Source organism: Falco naumanni, chromosome 14 (genome assembly GCF_017639655.2).
Source record: "Falco naumanni isolate bFalNau1 chromosome 14, bFalNau1.pat, whole genome shotgun sequence".
Taxonomy (NCBI): Eukaryota; Metazoa; Chordata; class Aves; order Falconiformes; family Falconidae; genus Falco; species Falco naumanni.
The window spans coordinates 9678139-9699598 of record NC_054067.1 but is presented as its reverse complement, the minus strand read 5'-3'; the positions used below and the strand labels follow the sequence as shown (position 1 = coordinate 9699598).

At 39.9% G+C, this 21460-nt stretch overlaps 1 protein-coding gene across 2 annotated transcripts in view; it reads left to right on the top strand.

Annotated features, from left to right (window-relative positions):
- The window catches only part of AFF2 (AF4/FMR2 family member 2), a 349256-nt gene that overhangs the window by 243105 nt on the left and 84691 nt on the right, over nt 1-21460 (top strand). For both annotated transcript variants that reach the window (XM_040614279.1, XM_040614278.1), the window contains exon 8: nt 4982-5033. In XM_040614279.1, the coding sequence (XP_040470213.1) occupies nt 4982-5033 (52 nt within the window). The remainder of the gene's footprint in view (nt 1-4981; nt 5034-21460) is intronic.

Genomic DNA, 21460 nt, shown 5'->3' with positions numbered 1-21460 from the left:
AAATGTGTGAAGAGTCAAAGAAGATAAAAATTTAGCTTGCTCTGCCAAAATCATAAAAAACTATTGTAAAAATAGCTCATTTTGAATTTGGTCCATCTCATCTTCTGAGGCCCAGCACAAGTTGAAGGGTCCTGAAAATAATATTTTGTTGTTACTATTTCTAGTGAGACTCTTACAGAACTCATCCTTATAAAGCCCTCATTCACCCATTTGTCTAGCTATATTTGTAGTGTAGGAACAATCTGCTTTGGGAGCTGATTCATCCCTGGAGGAAGTGGGTATTGTAGTCAGTCAATGAGATTGCCCCTACTTACACTACAGATAAATGTGTTGCTTTGTCCTGACGTTTCTGCTTTGCAATAATTTCACATTCCAAATTATAAACCTCTGAAAATTGTAGATTATAATAAATGTGCTGACACAACTTCAACCATTAGAGTAAATGGCATTGCTCTAATAATGAAATAAAAAATCCTACTTAATCCCATTCTTTCCCTAAAGTGGTGTTTTGCATTAGCTATGGATGAAAAGACAAACAAGTACATGTATATTCAATAATAATGTCAGCTGGGTCAGAGAAGAATAGGAAATAAAATTAATTCATAACACCTCTGGAGAAAGCTTTCTGATACAGGCAGTTTTCTCTTTGATTTGCCCTCATTGACAGTATTCATTGTAACTTTAACATATATGCCAAATTGGCCTTTATTAATAGCTGGCCTGATCTTCATAACAAATACACTCCGTAATCTGGAGTCTGTGTGTTTCTGAGGTTAACAATTACATAGAGCAGAATAGATCATATGCATATTTACAGGGATCTCTCACTCAAAAGGGCCTAATTTCATGTTCAACCCATCCAGCCAGTGTTAGAGAGAGCTGTAGATACAGAGCTCTTCTGTCTTGGGGCTTTGAAGCTGAAATGGGTTACGTCTCGAGATATGACAGGGAAATAGTCACCTTGGATTAAGGTTGCTAGCAATCTTAAAAAGCCCTTATTGGGCTTTGAGTGTTATCAGATGCTACTCGCTTATAAATGAGAGTTAATAGAAACATTAAACAGTACAAGCTACTGTGACCCATGTCTTCAGAATATTAAGCACATTTTAAAATTGTGGAAGACCATCTAGTCCTCTACTTTCTGTAAAATATTACCGCTTCTAACCAGTATCCTCTGGGAGCAGGTTATTTGAACTCTTCAGCATTCTACTTTCATTTGCACATACTGTGTATTTTTAATTTATTCCGTCACTTCTCTGGCTGCCATATATTTATTGTTGATACGGTATTCAGTTTCTCTTTAATTATTCCATCTGCCAGGAGAGTATGATGCATTTTAGAAGCTGTGTGGTTTGGTTGTTTAACGTTTGAGTTTTGTAGCTGAATGGGGTGACATATTCTTCATTTAGCAGAACAGGCTAAGAAGAATTATATACTCCAAGTGATAAGCTTGGAACTGCTAAAGAAATACCAAAATCCAATTTTTTTCCTCTCTCTAGTTGTCTAAACATCCATTAGTCTCCTGAAGGGAACTCATAAATCCTGCAAATTTAGTTTATCTGAAACCAACTCTAACAGTTGTCCTTCCTACTAATCATGTTTTATATCCATTTTATATTTTTCAATATTCAATAAACATGTCTAGCGCTTACTGTACTTGTTAGAAAGTATCTGCAGTACAGGCTGTGTGAGGACAGTTATTAATCAGCCATTTCAGATGGCTGTTTGGTTAGTTTACTAAGAGTATTCATTTATCTTTTTTATGTTTTCTTCTTTGTTCTTTCCATTTATCCAATATGGAATTTCCTTTGTCCTTTTTGGTTTATTTCTACCAGGATATGTCAAATGGGAATTTAACGTGTAAGAAATGGAAAAAAAAAAAATATATAGCTGGAAAGAAAAAAAAAACACCACCCTTTGGGCTTCGTTCATGAAAAGATCCTTGCATTATGTCCTCTTAGATCTGCATTAAAAAAAATAATAATAGAACGCATTATGTAGCAGTGCTGCTTTAAAGCAGTGGATAATTTACACATTAAAGTGAGATGTAGGTTTAAAAGGAGGAGTGTAGAATTGAATTAGAGTTAAGAGTCAGAATGATATAGTCTTGTATGAAGATGGTCTCGGTTTCCTGGGGGTATTGTCCTTCTGGTGTGTAATGAGACTTGCAGATAACAATCGGGGACTGTGGATAGACTGAGGTACAGCAATACACTGAGAATGGCCCAGCAAGTAATGACACTGGGGAAACAAATGAAGGTGTCTGCTAGATAAACAACATTAAAAGTTCCTGTTTATCACCAAAGTCCAGGCCTCTAAAGGTTAATATTTCCTGACAAACTCTATATTGGGTTTGTTTGGCAAGATTTTGGTTGTAGGGAGCTGCAGGGATGGCTTCTGTGAGAAGATGCCAGAAGTTTCCCCCATGTCCAATAGAGCCAACGCTGCTGGCCAAGGCCGAGCCCATCAGCGGTGGTGGTAGCGCCTCTGGGACAACGCATTCCACAAGGGGAAAAAACTGCATCTGCAACAGCAGCTGGAGAGAGGAGAGAGACTATGCAAGAGCAGCAGCCCTGCAGCCCCCCAGGCCAGGGCAGGAGGGGGCCGGGGGGGGCTCCAGGTGCCAGAGCAGAGATTCCCCAGGAGCCCGTGGGGAGCCCCCGGCGGGGCAGGCTGTGCCCCCAGCCCGTGGTGCAGCCCCCAGTGGGGCAGGCTGTGCCCCCAGCCCATGGAGGTCCATGGTGGAGCAGACCACCCCCAGCAACCCGGGCAGGGCCACCCTGGGGCAGGGGGTGCCCGCAGGAGCCGTGACCCCCGGCAGTGGTGCTGGGGCAGCTCCTGGCAGGGCCGGTGGCCCCTGGGTAGCAGCCCGGGCTGGGGACCCCACGGGGACCACTCTGAGGTCAGCTGGGCCTGAGGGGCTGAGCCCCACAGGGGGACCCACCTGGGACAGGGGAAGAGTGTGAGGAGTCCTCTCCCTGAGGAGGAAGGAGCAGCAGAAATAATGTCTGATGAACTGGTGGCAAACCCCATTCCCTGTCCCCCTGTGCTGCTCAAGGGGAGGTGGTAGAGAAACTGGGAGTAAAGTTAAGCCTGGGAGATAGGGAGGGGCTTGGGGGAAGGTGTTTTAAGATGTGGTTCTATTTCTTATTACCCTACTCTGATTTGATTGGCAATAAATTACATTAATTTCGCCAAGCTGAGTCTGTTTTGCCCGTGACAGTAATTCTTGATGATCTCCCTGTCCTTATCTCTACCCACGGGCCATTGATTGTATTTTCTCCCCCCTGTCCAGCTGAGGAGGGGGTGTGATACAGCAGCTTTGGTGGGCACCTGGCATCCAGCCAAGGTCAACCCACCACAAATTCTTACTTTTAGAAGATTCTTTATCCATGCTACAGTCTTACTTTTATGGGTTCACATATTACAGGGAGGCATCTGCCGTTTATCAAGACATTAATGACTAGTGGTTATGTGTCCAGATACTTTGTAAACACTGAGCTGCCCGACAACAGAGGTCACTGAAAGACAGATGACTTACAAACTGGTTTAAAGATCTCCTTGCACTTTTTCCTTTTAAGAGCATGAGCATGACTTCAAATCTTCTGGTATTTCCACCTTGGGATTATTGTCCCTTCTTTAAAATTCCTTATACCACAAGGCATCCATGATTTACCAGTAGTCTTCAAACAAAAGAAAAACCTCTTCCAAACAGAACATCCGTTGATTGCTACAGTTCTTTAAAGGCTAACAATAAAAAATCATAGACTTCAGTCTCCATCAAGGCAGAAAGGAAACAGTAATTGCAATTTGCAAGCCTCCTGCCATGGGTGAAGGAGCTCAGGTTGGGAGAAAGGAAGCTCGGCAATTTTAGTGGCTGTCGCAGCGGATCTGGATGGGATGTGCCAATTCATTCATACATCATCTGTGATAAGAGGATGTGTCAAGGTTAAAAGATGGGTGTGAGTTAGAAGTGTGCCCAAAGGAATATCAGCTCTGAAGAGGACCACCCGATAAAAGCGTGAATATGTGGGAAGCTGTACAGGAGAGTATTTGGTGGCCGCTAGCCATGCCTCTCTAGATAGGCAGACCTCAAAAGAAGATACCTTTACTGGAAAGATGTCACAGCAAATAATATGGTTTTGTACCCCATGTGTTTTGCCATACCCAACTCTTGGCTTAAAAATAAAAATAGTAATATAAGATGAGGCATTATTCCACTCTTACATCTACCGAAGGAAAGGAAGGAGGCATTGGAACAGCCATGTCTTTTAGGAGTTTCCTCACCCTTTAACCAAACGCAGGGAGCGGTTATGTGAAATTTCTTTCTATTTTGAAAATATATATATGTAAAAATGGGGATATGAATTAGCAGATTCCTAGCTTGGAAAACATTTGCTCTGCCTTCAGATACTAGCAACTGTGAGGTCCCATCAAACCTCAAACAAGCTCCTCCTCCTCTTGCTATTCTCCACTCTCATTCTCAGTTTGATAAGGTGGGGATTGGTACTGGCCTGAAAGAAGATCAGTGATGCCCTAGATCAATAATGAAACATGGAAGACTTTTTTTTCCAGTTTTTAACAGTCTCAGAGCTGAATTTCCCTTCCACCTTCTGATTTAGAAATACACTACTGATTTAGAAATAAAATAATTTAGAAATAAATTTAGAAATTCAGAAAAATGTTATATATGGACAAATCACTGTGAGACAATGTGCAAATAAGAGGGCATGAAAGAGGTGCTGACTGCCAGACTTTATGATGGATGAGCCTGAAAGTCATTTGTTCTTACCTAGCATCACACAGAAGGACTAATGCAGACATATGTGGGGTATCCATCCGTTTACTTATCCCAGATCTGATTTTGCTGTTGTTGAATTGAAAGGGATTTTTTCCTCTGACTTTGCTGAAGGGTAAATTCAACCCATTGTATATAAAGTTACTTCATTAAATGTAATTCTCTGTTGTCTCTTTTTTTCAGAATGCTTGAGGATGATCTGAAACTCAGCAGTGATGAAGATGACAATGAACAGGTAAACACATCTGACCTAAATGCATAGACCATATAACCTGACAAAGTTTTTTCATCAGTTGAATGTGATTGCATGTTCATGTTGGTTTACTATATTTGCATCAAAAGCATGCTGGAATGCTGTAGAATCCATTAGCTTAAATCTTGCTTGCACATAGAATCTGTGTGGGAGGAAACTTACTCTCAGATAGGAATGCATTTTGTCAATTTTGATGAATTGACTTTGTGAAGTGGGTTAAACAAAACTAGAATATGACTTACTAGCCTTGGAATTAGAGACCACATATGGCATCACCCAGGAATACCTAATGTGCTGTGAGTTTCTATCCTCCATTGTACCAAACTATCTGTGGAACAGCCTCCACTTGTTTCACACTCAATTTCTGAAATTGATGACCTTTTTGGAAGTGGGTGTAAAATGACCACAACCGACCACCAACACAACCGCAGAGTTGGTTTGCACTTTGCAATTCATTTCTACAATTGCACTTAAGAAGACTGAGTCCATAAGCTTTGTTCCAGTCAGTGACTAACAGGCTGGGAGTCCATAGTCAGTAATCCGGTGATTCCCATTTGTGAAGTGAAAATCCTCGGTGTGCAGCTGTAAATCAATACTGGAAGTCTCTCAAACTATTTGGGATGTTAATTAAGAATAATTTTCTGAAAACTGTCTCATGTCATTCTTATCCTTCCCACTTTATAAATATTTATGGATAATGCTGGGAAACAGCTGGTGAAATTCATATTCTCAACATTCTTATCAGGAAAAAAAAAGGACACTTTGGGTTAAATTCATCCTTCATGTTACTTTATATATGCAGTAGGCTCAAATGTTTAAACATTTGCAACACAGAGAAAGGTAATGCTATAATTCAGCATAAGATCATCTGTTCAGCCTGTGAAAGGTTAATTATAAGTCGATCTTTCTTTCTTAATTATTTTTAAACCACCTAAATGTTCTCCTTCAACCTAACTATTCCATCCTTTAGTGTTATGTCAGAAAAGATGTGCCTTTTGGTATCAGCTGACCACTTATCATACAAGTCAATATTTTCTAGCACCAAGTTAGACTAGCATTCTCATCTGAAGCCAAAGGATTAAAAGCCTGTACCTGTGCAGTGCGCTGCTGTACAAACACGGTGACTTATAAAACCGGGAGGTTTCCTGTGCTATTAGAAACTTGCCCAAATAGTCTTGTAAACTAACACTGTGATACCAAGATGCCCAAGATACAGAAATGGAAATATATTACCAGGTAGGAGTTACTTTTGTTATCCTATAGTACTAGTTTTCTAGTGACTTAAGTAGAATTATTACCAATTTACACTGCTAAGATGTAATCATGTAGCATTGCTGAATGAAGAAGCAAATACCTAGGCCAGTATTACTGACATCAAACGAAAAGCCCTCACTGACATGAATAGGTGTCATCTCTGATGTTATTCCCAAGCAGAAAAGACATTGTTATGCCTACAGTGCTCAGTGGAGTATTGATAGCTCTCAAAACATCAGTGGTACCCAAAGACAGCGTCACATGCATGAACAGTGTCACATTGGTTCCAGTTCGGGGGCTGAATCCTTATGTGGTGGTAATGTGCCTGAGCTGTAGGAAGCCTCAGACTGCACTGAAACTCTGTGTGACTTTGCAGTAGTGCCATTCACAGCATAAGCCGCAGACAGACAAGAGAGCACAATAAGGATTGTTCATGTACTTTCTCAAAATGTTATAGTACACAGAAAATGTTTTTCCTTTTCATAGAATCATAGAATCTTTCAGGTTGCAAAAGACCTTTAAGATCATTGAGTCAAACATTAACCCAGCACTGCCAAGCCCACCGCTAAACCATGTCCCTAAGAACCACATCTACATGTCTTTTAAGCACCTCCAGGGATGGTGACTCAACCACTTCTGTAAGGAAGCTTGTTCCAATGCTTGAAGAAACTTTTCTTCCTATCCAATCTAAACCTCTTGTGGTGCAACTTAAGGCCATTTCCTCTTCTCCTGACACTTCTTACTTGGGAGAAGAGACCAGCACCTGCCTTGCTACAGCCTCCTTTCAAGTAGTTGTAGAGAGTGATAAGATCCTCTCTGAGTCTCCTTTTCTCCGGGCGAAACACCCCCAGTTCCTTCAGCTGCCCCTGGCTTGTTCTGTAGACCCTTCACCAGCTTTGTTGCTCTCCTTTGGACACGCTCCAACACCTCAATGTCTTTCTGTAGTGAGGGGCCCAGAACTCAGCGCAGGATTCGAGGGGCGGCCGCACCAGGGCCCAGCACAGGGGGACGGGCACTGCCCTGGCCCTGCTGGCCACACTGTTCCTGACACCAGCCAGGCTGCTGCTGGCCCCCGTGGCCACCCGGGCGCAGGGCTGGCTCCTGGGGACACCCCGTGTGCCCCCGCCAGCGGGATGTCACCCCATCCCCCACCACGCTCTGCCCGGCCGCCCAGCCAGCTCTTAGCCCAGCGCAGAGCACACCCGCCCCGGCCACGGGCAGCCGGTGTCTCCAGGAGATGCTGTGGGAGACGGTGCCAAAGGCTTCGCCAAGGCCCAGGCAGACACCAGCCACAGCCTTTCCCTCAGCCACTGGGCAGGTCACCTTGTCACACAAGGGGATGTGGTTCGTCAGGCAGGACCTGCCGTCCATAACCCCGCGCTGGCTGGGCCTGATCCCCCGTTGTCCTGCACGTGCCGTGTGACAGCACTCAGGATGATCTGCTCCAGAACCTTCCCCAGCACCGAGGTCACGCTGACAGGCCTGTAGTTCCCCGGATCCTCCTCCCCGCCCTTCTGGTAGGTGGGTGCCACATTTGCTGACTTCCAGTCAGCTGGGACCTTCCCCGTTGGCCAGGGCTGCTGGTTGATGGAGAGTGGCTGGGTGAGCACTTCCACCAGCTCCCCCTGTACCCTTTTGGCAGTGTGAACTTCATCTCATTCTAAGTGATTAGAATTTATTCAAATCTCCTAAACTCTCCCAAATACCTTCTTAAGAAACAGATTATGGTCTGTATCTTTAGGGATTCTAAGCATGAACACTTCCAATCACATAAAAAAATAAATTAACTGGCTGGATGGGAAGTACACTGAGCATATTTCTTAAATGCCCTGCATTTCAATGGAAACCACCTTTTCTATGTACCCCACATAAGTATGGTTGAATCTCCTATTTGTATTACAAATAGAGGGTTATAGACAAACCTATACACATTACAGGAAATAATCCTGCAGCTTTTTAGGTTAGCTTTTCTTCTGCATGCACCTGAATGCATGACTATGCGTCTGTCCTGAGTTTTGTCACACATTGCATCCCAGACTAAGACCTTGCAAAGCTGAGCAGCATAGCTCTGCTGCATCACTTTCGCATTACACTGGCAGTGCTTTCACCCTTTAGCAGCTTCTGCCATATCTCTTTAAAGAGAGCATATTGGAAGCAGAAGGAAAAGTTGATCTGGCCCACTGGTCAGAGACATAATCATCAACAAAGTAACTGCAATGGTTTTTGACTGCAAAGTATTTTTTTCAAGAGGTATATAAAATATTCATTCATGAGGGACAGATCAAGGCAATTAGAATATGTGAATTTTACAATTTTGAATGTTCAGGTGTGAAGCCCAAGGTTTGAATTTTTTTTTTATTTTTTGTTCTTTTAACATAAAGATTTTGCAGTCAAATGGCCATTGTAATTCAGCTGTACACATGTGTGCATTCTGACAGGGAGATAAAAGATTAAAACTCTCAGCTCAAAACCATTCTAACAGTATATGCAACATTTCTGTGAGGAAATGGAATAATTTTCTTTACAATCTTTCTGTTATTTTTTTTTTTTACTATAGGCTTTTACAATATGAAGCATGAGCTAGCATTTAATCATTTTTATTAATAGAAACACAGTATGTAAAAACCAAGTTGGTTTTTTTTTTTTTGTTTTTTTTCTGCTCATATTTCAAGGAAATTGAAACTCTTTGAGAATGATGGTCGGTAGGGAGCCCTAGGATTTGTCCTTTAGGAATTGGTAGGGACCCTTCAATCTTTACACAGCAGGGGCGGTAGTGACACTGATCCATAAATGCACCTTGATCTCAACTTTTAGTGAATGTCTATAGTATGTGGAAAGAGTTTGATCTATCAGCCTGTCTTCTGAGACTACCAGTAGTCCATTTGTCATGGTGGAAGATTGTTAGAAGTTTGTCTGCAAGAAACAAAGCTCTTCTGTCTTACTGTCTCACTCCTCTGAATGAGCACACGTTTCTGATCAGTATTGCATTTATTTAAGGGTCCATGGATCTTGTGCTCTTTTAGGTGTTAAACATCTCCTTCCTTTTCTCCCCGCTGCTGAGGAGAAACACAATACACATGATAGCTCCAGTCAGTCATATAATTAATTAAGAAGTTATGACTGTTTTCTGGATAAGATGAAAACTACCAGGTTGAAGTCAATGAAAGGTATTTATTATTAGGTAGTATTAGCAAGGCTGTTACTGAATATGCTGCCTACTTTTAACATTTGCTTTTCAAACAGGATTTTTAATAACTGGAAATTGTATCTAAGAGTTATAAACCTGATCCAGTGAACCCTCCTTAATGTAAGTGTTAGGTCTTTTTTGGTTAAAGCATGCATGTATATGGCCTACCAATGTATCACCAAGAAGATTCCTGAAAGGAGGCTATACACTTTGATTTCATCCCAGAGGGTGTAAGAGGCTTCAACAAGTGAGAGCTGACTAGAAATCCAAACTACTAGTGCCAAACAGCTGCAAATTGCATGGAAACCTTGTGGTTCCCCTATCCTTTTAGACTTCTGGCAATTGTGAGCTTGATACAGAAGTCAAGTGAATTTCTTTGGGCTGTGACATGTAGGAGGTCCAGTAAGATGTTCGTTGCAGGTCCCTTCAGACTTCAGATCTGTAAAGTTTTGGACCATAGCAATCATGGCAATAGAGCATGAGGCAGCTTACAAGTCACTCCACCCCAACTGTAAACTCCCATCATCACTTTTGGGGACTCAGAGAGACGGCAGTTACCGCCTGCATCTAACACATGTGAACACACCCCACAGTATCATCGGTGTAGACACTTTGGAACTGGCCACATGCTTCGTCCCATAGACAAAATGCTGATTCTTGTGTCTCATTGTGGGTGATTTGGGATTAAAGGCACACAAAAAACAACAGGTTAGATCTGGAATCAATTTTCATTTACAGCTGAGAAGCAGTTATTGATGCTGTGCTCACAGTTCAATAAAAGATCCAAAGATATAGACCTTGTGTTTCTCTTTCAATATAAGCAGCATAATCAGTGTCAAATGTTTTTACAAAGAAAATTGTATTGACAGTTTTATTAAAATTGCTGTCTTTAAAGTTTTAAGTTATCCACAATTTGACCTACTTGAATGGTTTTTAATATGCACACTGACCAACCCAATAGATTTTTATGTCACATATTTACAATACCAGGTTCACATCTGTTTCATGTATTATTTGAGAGGTATTGTTACATTTGAGCATTGCCTGGATTTTAAACTCTTCTAGTATTGTCACCAAGAGGAATGTTGGCATATGCATCAATATTGCATTCAGAAGTCTTACTGCACAATATTTTTAGATTGCCTACGAGTGATACAGTCAAGGCAGATGACAGACATATTATTAGTAAAACCATTAGATGACAAGGCATTTCAGAGATGCTAATGTTAACACTCCTCTGTGAGGAAGGACAGAGCTTTTAAACGGCTTTATTACTCTGTTAAAAAAAATACATCAGAAATTAGGAAGAGTAGTGAAGATTTTTAATTAGTAGCTCGGTTCAGCTAAAAGAGCTTAGATAAAACACAGGTTAGTATTTTTGTTCTTTAAAGCACCTCTGTATAATTCAAATTAGCTTTGAGCTCAAAGGCATCCAAATTAGTTGTGCCTGGATACAGTATTTTAAGTAGCTGTGGTGTACCCAATTTTCTTTAACCAGCTCCTCTTTGTTCTTCTGCCTAAGGAATAGTCCTGTTAACCTTTGAAATGCGTACTTAATTTAAAGAACATTGCTAGTGTTCTGTGTGTTTTTGAACCCAAGAAACTTTGATAGTAGTTACAGACCTGCTCCATTTTCAGTATTTTATGTGTATAGTGGTTTTGGCAGAACAAATCAATAAGATGTTTTTCTTTTCAGTTTGTTTTTTATCCCCTCCTTCCCTTAATGATTGCCACTGCAATTGCCCCTTCTCTGATAACCATACAAACACAAGACATGCATATAATCCATGGCCCTACTCTATCATTTGTATTTTACATAAACAGGAATCTTGTTTGCTAGGTTAGATTAGGTAATTACATACAAAATGTTTGACTTTGTAGCTGAGTCTGAAAAGGTGATCAGCCATAGGCTGAGCTTTGAATTCTTCTAAGGCATACCGAGCTTTCAAAGCACTTACTCAAGTTAAATTTTTTTAAAGTTTATGAAACTCTCAGATACAATATGTTTTCATCATATCATGTAAACACTTTTTAAAGTGGAACAGGGACCACTTCCCTTGGAACAACACATATCCTTTCCTGTTGTAATTTTCCCCTTTTTTTAGCTGGATCCTGAACAAGATGTTTACCTCCGCAAGGTTTCTCTACATTTCCATTTACTTTGTTATCAGCAGAAAGGCTGAAGAACAGCTCTTCAGTAATGACATCAATACTGCACACACAGTGAGAGAGGTCATCTTGTCAAAGCTATAGAAAAATCAGATGGATTAGGATGAAACTAGGTGCAAAATAACTTTGATAGAGTCTTTTAATGTAAACAGTTTATCTGTCATTGGGTTTCATTGAAATCCCAGAGTGAGGCAGCATCAGTGTAGCCACAGCAGCATGTGTTTTGATAAAGAACCCACATTCCAGTGTTTAAGATCTACAGTTATGTTTTATAATTGTGGGGAAATGTTTTCATTAAGCCATTAATGAAAACAGAAGCTATTAGGATAATACAGTCATTCTCCAACCTTGTCAGTCTATAACCATGAAAAATCATTCTGTGAAGATATGTCTCTTCTTGCAACCTCAGTCCATTTTAATTGATATTCAAATTATTTTATTCTGCACAACACTAGTTGAAACAAGCATATATCATCAACTGTGTAAAATTAATATTCCAGCTTCCGTTAGACAAATCTTTGGTAATAAGAGATTTGATGGCTGACATGTCTAAGGTCATAATTCACATGGTAATGATGTAGGTTTGTATCATATATTTACTTATTATCAGCAGAAGCTTTCAGTAACCACTCAGGTCTGAGCTGAGCTTACTGCAGTTATGAGTGAAAAACATGGCATACCACTAAAATACAGTGTTATCAAAAGCTTTTAACTTATTCACATTCACAGAATCTCATGTAATTGTTTCTGCACATGTTGTTATTGTGGAGGTCATCCATCAGTGAGGAAGGGGATTAATACAACTCTCAGGACAAATGGTTGCTATATAATGCACAGTACTACAGATCAGCAATAATCGGGTTGTCGCTGCGGTTTGCAGCCTTGCTCTTACTTGGGCTCTGGGGCTGCAGCTGCCTGGACCAGCACGGGAGCTGGAGGAGCCCCATCCCTCCCACTGACTTGCCTTTTCCTTGAGTTGCTTAATATGCACTGGTAGCTCAGTGTCTCAAAGACCCTCTGCTGCAGTCAACAAAATAATACAGGAAAAGAAAATACTGGCAAGCAGGCAGGCAGCCCTTACAAAGGGGGAATGAAATGCCTTAGCTGAAAAGATGAATAAATATAGCTGCAAGAAATCCTCATTTCCCCATGAGTAAGCAAGCACTTCAGATAGCCCCTCAGCGCTCCTTAAACAGGTGCTTCCAGGTGCTTCTCTTGGGTTTAGTTTCTCATGCCACCAGCCTGAAGCAGCCAGGCTCTGTCAGCCATACCATAAGACGTCATTCACCTGAAGGAGAAGCGTTAGAAAGACCTGATGCCTCCATCACTAATGAAGTAGCAGTGGAAAGGCTGGTTGTTCCTCAGTACAGCCATAAGGACCAGATGCTGGAGATCTGTCAGCCTATTTGGGGTCGGAGGGAGGGGGGAGTTGCAGCTTTGAGTCCACAGGATGGGTCATGCACTCTGTGTGTGTGCATGCTGGTGCACACATCATTTTGTAAAGGAGTCTTTATTATAAGCATGGAGGAAAAATATATTTCCCCAGGGCCTCTTACTATGTATGCCACTTATGCAAAAGCCCTGTATTGTTTTGGCAGCAAACAGAGGTAGCAGCAGGTGAGATAATTGATTGATACCAGCATTGTTGCTGTTAAGAGAAAAGCCAGACTTGACCATACTGTCCTATAAAAATAAATCTGAAGTCTGTGATATCTGCAGGCCATCTCAGTGCTCAACAGTCACTAATCTGACCACATAGGAAACATTTATCTCCCTTTTCTCCTCAAAAAGGGAGTGTAATTTTTATCATGAATGCCTTGTGAAGCATTTTGGTAAAGAAAGTGTCTGGCTTTCTTATGCTGGCCATCTGCAGCGCCACTCTTTTGTAGAAGCCCAAGCAACTGTCTGTGAACTTGAAAATCTAAATTCTTGGGAGTTTTTTACACTTGTAGAGGATAGTGCTAGCGCTGGCTTTGAGACTGGGGGCGTTGCAAAAGTCTGAAGGAGGGACTCATAAGTGGCCAGAACAAGCGTAAAGTAGGTGATGAAAAGGGCATGATAAATCCAGTAATTAGCTTCTGTCAGCCAGAATAAGGGGGGAAGAAGTGAAAGTTGATCTCCCCTGGAGGCATTCCAGAAGGAGAACAGTAATGAGAGCTAAACACCTTAATTTTTCTTAGGATGAATTAATCTGCCACTGCAAGGTTTGCTGGGGTTGAAGGTGCTCCATTCTGTGCCAGCAGGGTGAATCTTCCCAGAACAGACCTTCTGCCTGCTGGTAGGGACAGGTCAGGACCACAGTGTGACAGTGCAATTGATTTGGGCAGGGTGCTCTCACAGAGAGCATGCCTGCTTTACAAAATTACCAATTCCATGGCAATACTATTAAGTATAATTTTTGGAGCTGTTCAATTTAGTAATTGGCTAAGTCATCTGAGCAATGTACTAAACCAGACCAAGGTCAGCAAAGAGTTATTTCATGTGTTTGCCTCTGTTACCTCTGCTGCCTGTTTGTAATAGATTTAACATTCAGTGTAGATGTAGCATTCAGTATAAATTAAAATCCTTAAAGTCTTTAGTCCTGTGCTGGAAATTAATGGGTGGTGTTAACAATAGCAACATCAGTTCACATCTTCCCAGCACTGCCACTGCTGGTACTCTTTGACTCTGCCCTTTTGCTTCTCAAGTCTAGGCAACTGTTCATTGATTTAGAGTAGGGAAGAAACTAAGGACAGGTCGAACTCATGAAGGAATGAGATGAAGGCCTTTGCCACAACAGAAAATCTAAGGGCATAAACTGCAAATGAGCAGCAGTACAAGGGGCTGCTTCTGAGATATCTCCCTGTACTCCTTTCCATTTTGACACAGCAAGTTATAATGCATGAACATTGCAAAAGTAACAATCAGACATTGCACGCTAAACCTACACATCATTATAAGACCTAAAATACCAGCACTGTTCAGGTAACTTTCAGGGATGGAGATACAAAGAATTGTTCTTTGTCTGTTTGAACTCAGAAACAGAGGAGTGCACAGGCTTGGAGACTGCCTGCAGCTGCACAATGAGGTCACAAAATATTCTTTGAATCTAGCCTTTTGCTGCTTATTTCTTGAGGGAAGTTTAGAGAGACTTTTTGTTTTTCTTACAAATGTTTCCAGACCTTTACTCTGTTTCTTTTGCCTCCTCAATATTTTTAATCATGTCATTAACATGTTGAAATGCAGCTATGGAGTAAACCAAACAAGGAATGGATTTTTTTTTTATTTATTTGCCATCTGGAGCATTGAACCAAACACATGTATTAAAAAAAGTGTGAGTAAATAAGACAATGGCAAATACTGAGTTTCATTCCTAGCTAGATGTTTATATTTTTACAGTAGGATTATCATCCACTAAGCCTAGGTCATTTGTAATGACTTTGTAACAAATTGTTTGCTAGGAAATTATGTTTCAAGTGAGAATTTCAATTTAATATTTTTATTTCTGAAACATGGACAATTCAGTACAATTTTCCCAACTTTTTTCTGTCACCAGGGCTGTATATTTTTTTTCCAGATAAAACAGTTCTCATTAAAAATCAAGCCTAACTCTAGCCAGGAGTTCTTTTTTCTGCCATAGAACTTGGCAATGACCAAGTCAGTATTATCAGAGCATTTAAATCTACTAGGCTTCATGAGACATTGATTAGCATTTGTAAAGCAACTTGACAATGTTTTGTAGGACTACCAAAGTAAATCAGTAGAATTTGTAATGTCATCTTACAATTTCTGCTGTGTTGGATGGAGGAGTCAAAATTAATACAGTTAGAAACTTCCTGTCAAAAGTATTTTTGAAAGAATCCAGCTTATATCAAAATACTTGGGGAACTAGGCACTGTTTCAAGCCTCTTCTGTCAAGGTACATTGGTACTGAAGTTCTAAAATGAGCATACGTGTTATGTGAGTAAACTCTGAAGTCCATTCACTGACAGGTTGTTTTGTAAAGTTCAGCAAAGACTGAAGCCTGTGTGACAAAAGCAACAACAACCATACTACCCACACTAGCTGATTTAAAACCAGCTCAGCTGCGTATACACAAGCAACAAGTGCTCCTCAGAGTGAAGTACGCACTGAATGTGTGCAGCTCTTTTCTTCATTTTTTAAAAAAAATATGGAATAGTCCTTCAAGAATGGGAAGTGGCCACATTTTTCACTGCACACTTCCTTAGTCTGGTTTCCACCATTGGCCTGATGGAAACGTAGGAATTTGTGAAAAAGTGCTGACAGAAGCCCAAATATATCGGTGTTGTTGCTTAGATAAAGCCAGTTCACTTACATCAAGGGTGAAGGTGACTCCTGGTCCACAGAAAGACTGTTTTAGATCTGGTCACCTAAACTCTGGTTTTCATTTTACCCAGCCTCCACTGCCCCAATTGAAATTAAATTTCCAGTATTTTAAGTATTCTTGAACATCTCTGAAGCCATGAAGGTTATTGCATTGCTCAAAGCAATGATGAGAAGCTCTCTGTGGTTCATACACAGTGAGAGTTCAATGAACCATTCTGATTTGTGCATAACACATGCTTGGTGACTTGATATTTCAAAAAAATTATTTTAACAGATCCATCTCACATCTTTGGCTTCTGAAGGAAAAATACTAATTTTTTTAAAAATACATGACGAGGCAAGCATATTCTCTATTGGGTTTTGGTCCTAGATATAGTAACATTGGGCTTTTTGTCCTCGAGGTGAGACTGACCCAGAACATCACACACAGAATCTCAAATACAAGGTTGCCAACTTCACGTCAAAGGCAATTAGCAAGAAGGAAATACAATATCCTCTGTTGACATTAGGGGACAGGTAGAGGAGAGTGTAACCAATGAAGTAAAGAAGAAAAAAAAAATAATGGAACACAACACATATTTGTGCATGTATCATCACATGCTAATCCTTCAGCCCTCAGGTTTGGGCTTTCTAACTCCTAGCACAGTTCTGGGTGGTTTGTTTGCTGCACACTGTGTTCTTCTCCTGCAGAGGAAGTGTAGTTAGCATGAACTGTATCATTACAGAATCAGAGCACAATAGAGTACAGTAAGTAAGTAGTAGTTTTCAGTTCGTTACTTAGGATCGTAGGTAAGGCATTCTGTATAAATAAGATCATGGTAAAACAAAGATATAGATATATAGATATGTATATATAACTATGTATATAACTCAACTAACAGGGAAAGTTTCTTTGGTTTTTTTGGAGTGGGTCTCCAAGAAGTCTCTTGTATAACCTACAGGACAGGAGAATGGCATGGTGGGTTGTAAACTTCTTTGTCTTGAGTTGCTTAGCTATCCACCCAAGCATACATTGCTGGTTAGAAACTGGGAGATTAACCTGTTAGATTTGCAGCAGTTTATGCAGGAACTTAAAGCACGAGGCCTTCCTTCTTCTGCCAACATGTTTGAGTGCATGAAATGCCATCTGTCTCACCCTAAAAAACGTTTTGAGGCTCATCAATTGCTGCCTTAGGATCAGTGCTTCTGAATCAAGAGGGTGAGGAGGGATTCTTAAAAAATACTTTTTGTCTAATCTCATTTTCTTGAAATCAAATACTTTTCCCTGAAAATCCAGGATTTTCAGTTATGCAGTGTAAAATATGTATTTTCTTTGAATAACAGATGCTTCCCCTGTAACACTTGACCAAAAATCTAATTTGCCTTCTGCAGATACCAGTTATTTTACTTTGGTATTTTTGAGCCAGCCTCTTGCCAGTTCTCCTCAAGTCTTCGTGATACAGGAAAGTTGTACTGACTGCAGTACTGTTTCTGGTTCTTTCTATCCAAAAGCCAGTGTGGTAACTGATACTATGAATAAAAGCACCTTTTTTCACATTTTGAGGTCCTTGTGCACAATCTGGAAGTAGTTTGTGCTTATTCCCATATTTAATCTTTTGTGTAATATTGAAATACCTGCTAACAAAATAAGTTGATAGGTATATCCATGCTGTAGATCAAGTAAAGCACAGTGCAGGTGGTTCTTGAACTAAAGCTAAAACAACTAGCACCAAAGTCAGTTGTAATACAACATAAGAGGTAGGAGTCATTCACAGTTATAAAAGTCATGGGAAAATGTCCCTGGGCAAATACTTTCTGATGGATGTTCCTCTGTATCTTACTGCTTTTCATGTATTCTTCATCTTCTTCCTTCTTATTCAATGCTAGAGTCAGCTGTTGAAAAAAGGTCTTAGAGAGCAGAGGCACAATTATGGAAAGGCCATAACTGGGGAAAAAAAAAAAAAAAAAAAAAAAAAAAACGAAAAAACAAACACCAAAAAAACCCACCAACACCAGAAGGAAATTACAAATTAAAGTGTAATGATTGTCTGGTTCACTCTGGCTTCCATTTTCTAATCATCCTAAATTATTTTAATGCAAGTTTTCAAGCTCAGAATTAGCAAAGATCCCATGATGTAATTCTCTTAACACCCATTGAATGTTACATTATACCAGTCCAGTTTCATTCCAATCTTTTACAGCAGCATCTCCCACTCAGGGCATATGTATCAAAGTTTAGGGACCTCCTACCTGCTCTATTTCTAGATACTACTTCTAATACATGAAGTTTAGGAATCGTTGTGGAGTTAAAACCAGTTTCTTATGTGTGAAGGCCTAGGAATACATAATGAAAAAATAACTCTTAAAACATGTTTGTCTTTGAAATATCTTAAATTAATAATCAAAAGCTGGCATTGAGTCTAAAGCAAATCAAACAGTCATGAAGATGAGAAACAGGAATTATTCACTGAGTAGCGAGACTGATGGAGGCTCAATGAGATCATTTTGTTCAAAGATTAAAGGCGATGAACACTGAAATAGTTGAGGAGGATGGCTCTGAACACATCTAACTAGAGCTGCTAAATTCAGTAATGATCAAAAGTTAATTATCAAAGCAGAGAGAACTACTCAACACAGACAATTTGAGTCAATAGCTAAGCAGCCCTGAAAAAAAAGTAATTTGGAAGAAGTATTTTCCTATAATGACGTTATATAAAAGACGTACATTTCAAAGAAACCTGCCTAAAACAAGATTGCATTCTTCCTGATCAGAGAAAAATAATTAGCTCTAATTGACAGACCTGCTGCACACCAAGTATTTTCAAACAATATGTTTCTGCATCAAAGCTTAATGTGTAGAGTTACTCAATGTCACTTTGATTTTGCCTTCCCTTATCTTCTGCCACTGGGCATGCTCATGATATCGCAACAAATCCGCTTTGAAAAATGAATGAGCAACACCTACAAGACAAATAAAAGCAGAAGACCAGATCCTGCATCTCTTTCTCAGATGGAATGACTGACATATATTCTGTGCTGTGTTTAACATCACCGTGGTCCCACTCAGAGGCAAACTGAATCATTTGTAATAGGAAATGACCAGTTGCTTGATCATCCAACATTAAACTAGGCTGTCATGTAGATTAACCTGAGCATTTGCAATATCTTTTTTTAAAACTCTGTATGAGTTGGCATGTGTGTGAAGGACACTGTCTCTCCAGCATGTACCTTTTCTTAAAGAGTTAGGGAAGTGCCTCCCTGTGGTAACAAAAGGAAAAAAAAATGTGGGAGTTTTCCATGTAAAAATCCAAGGAAAAAAATGTGCTAGAATGTTCATGGTCCAAGAAAATAAACTATATCTATCTGTAATTCTTTCTCCCTAAAGCTATCACATTTTTTTCGGGGTAAACAGTTGCCATCAATGTAGCTAAGTAGTCAAAAATCAAACATTCAGTTTAGGCTCTGCTCTTTTAATATCTATGACTTTGACATTGCCAGTTCTCACTCCCTGAAATATCTTCATCTTCTTTAATCTTTCATGTAAACATTTTAGCTCACACCATCATGCACATGCTCTCCAGAATATCTTCCGCTTACTTTGTATTAGAATTGACTGCATTATTATTATTTACTTGTGATCCTAGACAATCTCTGCTCTTCTATTTTCTTTTTTTATCTGTATTTTGTTACCATTTTTTTGCATAGTGATTTTCTAAAAATTCAGAGGAAAAAAAACCTGATTCAGATGCAAGTTTCACATGCTTGAACTCATAATTATTATACTCCAGCTATTTGGTATATAGAAGGGTCAAGCAAAATATCACTGGATAGTCAAAAAACACTTCTGCCATTGTGGAAGGCTGTTTATGAGCTTTAAAAATACCGCAGTTCTCTGCAGGATGGGACTGAAACTTGGCATTTAGTGGGAGGCTTGGGAAACTGAAGTGCCATTTTTGATGGTGTTTTAATCCATCTAAAATAAAGCATTTTTGTGTTGTTACATGTAATTTATTGCTCAGAAAGATTTCTTAATAACATGCTTCTGACTGCACGTACATGTGGCAACAGAAAGAGGGAGATTTGGGAGAGTATCACTGGAAAGAGGCACGACTCACATTATCTCATTAATGAGGCAGGGACCCCATTTCATCATAAGCTTGTTTGAGAGGACATAATTAGGTTTGGGTCTGTAACACTTGTGCAATCTTAAGTTTAGCATTTCCTGAGGTTTAAGTGTTTTATTTAGCCATCCTACTGTACGATTAATATAATTGTTTCCTATCATGCTTTCATTGATTTATTATTGAGATGGAAAACATAATCCAAATGAAACATTTTTCCTCAGACACTGGGAACCAGCCCAGAAGACTGGTGTTGCCCCATTCCAGCTCTCACAAGCTCTAATTCTTTCTCCAGATTTTAAACTCATTATTAGGGATTTCCATGGATTTAAACACAGATTTTGTGTTTCCTATGATTGGAGGTAAAAGCACCAAAACAGCAGGTATTTTGAAAAACTAACCCCATTGTAAAGCCCAAGGAAAAACACGTTCCAGCAACATTTGGAACCCAGTTGTGTAGGTACCAGAGGTTTTGAAAGTTAGTCAGATTTCATAAAAAATTTAACTTCTCAAGGGCTTGTGTGGGCATTTTTCAGGACCACTAGTATTAGCAGTTCCTATGTGAGAACCATTTTATTCCCATCCCTAAGCATAACAGAGGTTAAAGGTCCTCACCAAACCCTTCAGTGTTGGTAAGCTTTATAAAAATATCTCTGAAGGTAATTAAGCACTAAAACTTTCCTTACTATAATAGGTTTATGGATCCGTTGTCTTAATTCTGTCTTTCACTGCTATCAGCGCTTGTAATCTCTCTAACCATTTGACCGCTTCCCACATTTAAATCTATTACAGTCTGGTTCTGCAAACACTAGGAGGAATTCTCTGAAAAGATACAACAACACTGGTTTATCTGAAGGTGATATTTCAAGCCCTCTTGCATTAAAACGTTATTTACCTATTCCGAAAAAAAATCAGAGGAGGGATGCAAGGTTGTCTTAGATTACATAATTACACCACAGAAGCATTTAAAAAAAAAATCTCCTCTGAGATCTCGAGCAGCTTAACCAGTGTGATAGACTGGTGTGGCTCTGCCATCAGTGCCCCCAGCTGTGTTGCTTAGCAACATTTTAATTCAAGAAGAATCGAAGGAGATGAAATCCCCGTGGAGAGGGAAACAGAAATAAGAGGGCTGTTGACAGATGATCTGAGTTGTTTCTTCTAATATACTGTGAAGATCACTGGCTCTTTTCATGAATGATAAATGGACTGTACACAGATCAATGGGTTCAGCAATAAACTGGAACCAGACTCCATGTCTGAGGTGGTGCAGGCCGAGAGGCCCAAAGATTTACTCATTTAGATGATTTGGAGTGTGTTTTCTCAAAGGTTTCACAAGAGGAAATTGATCTGAACATTTGGTCATCCTTTTTTGT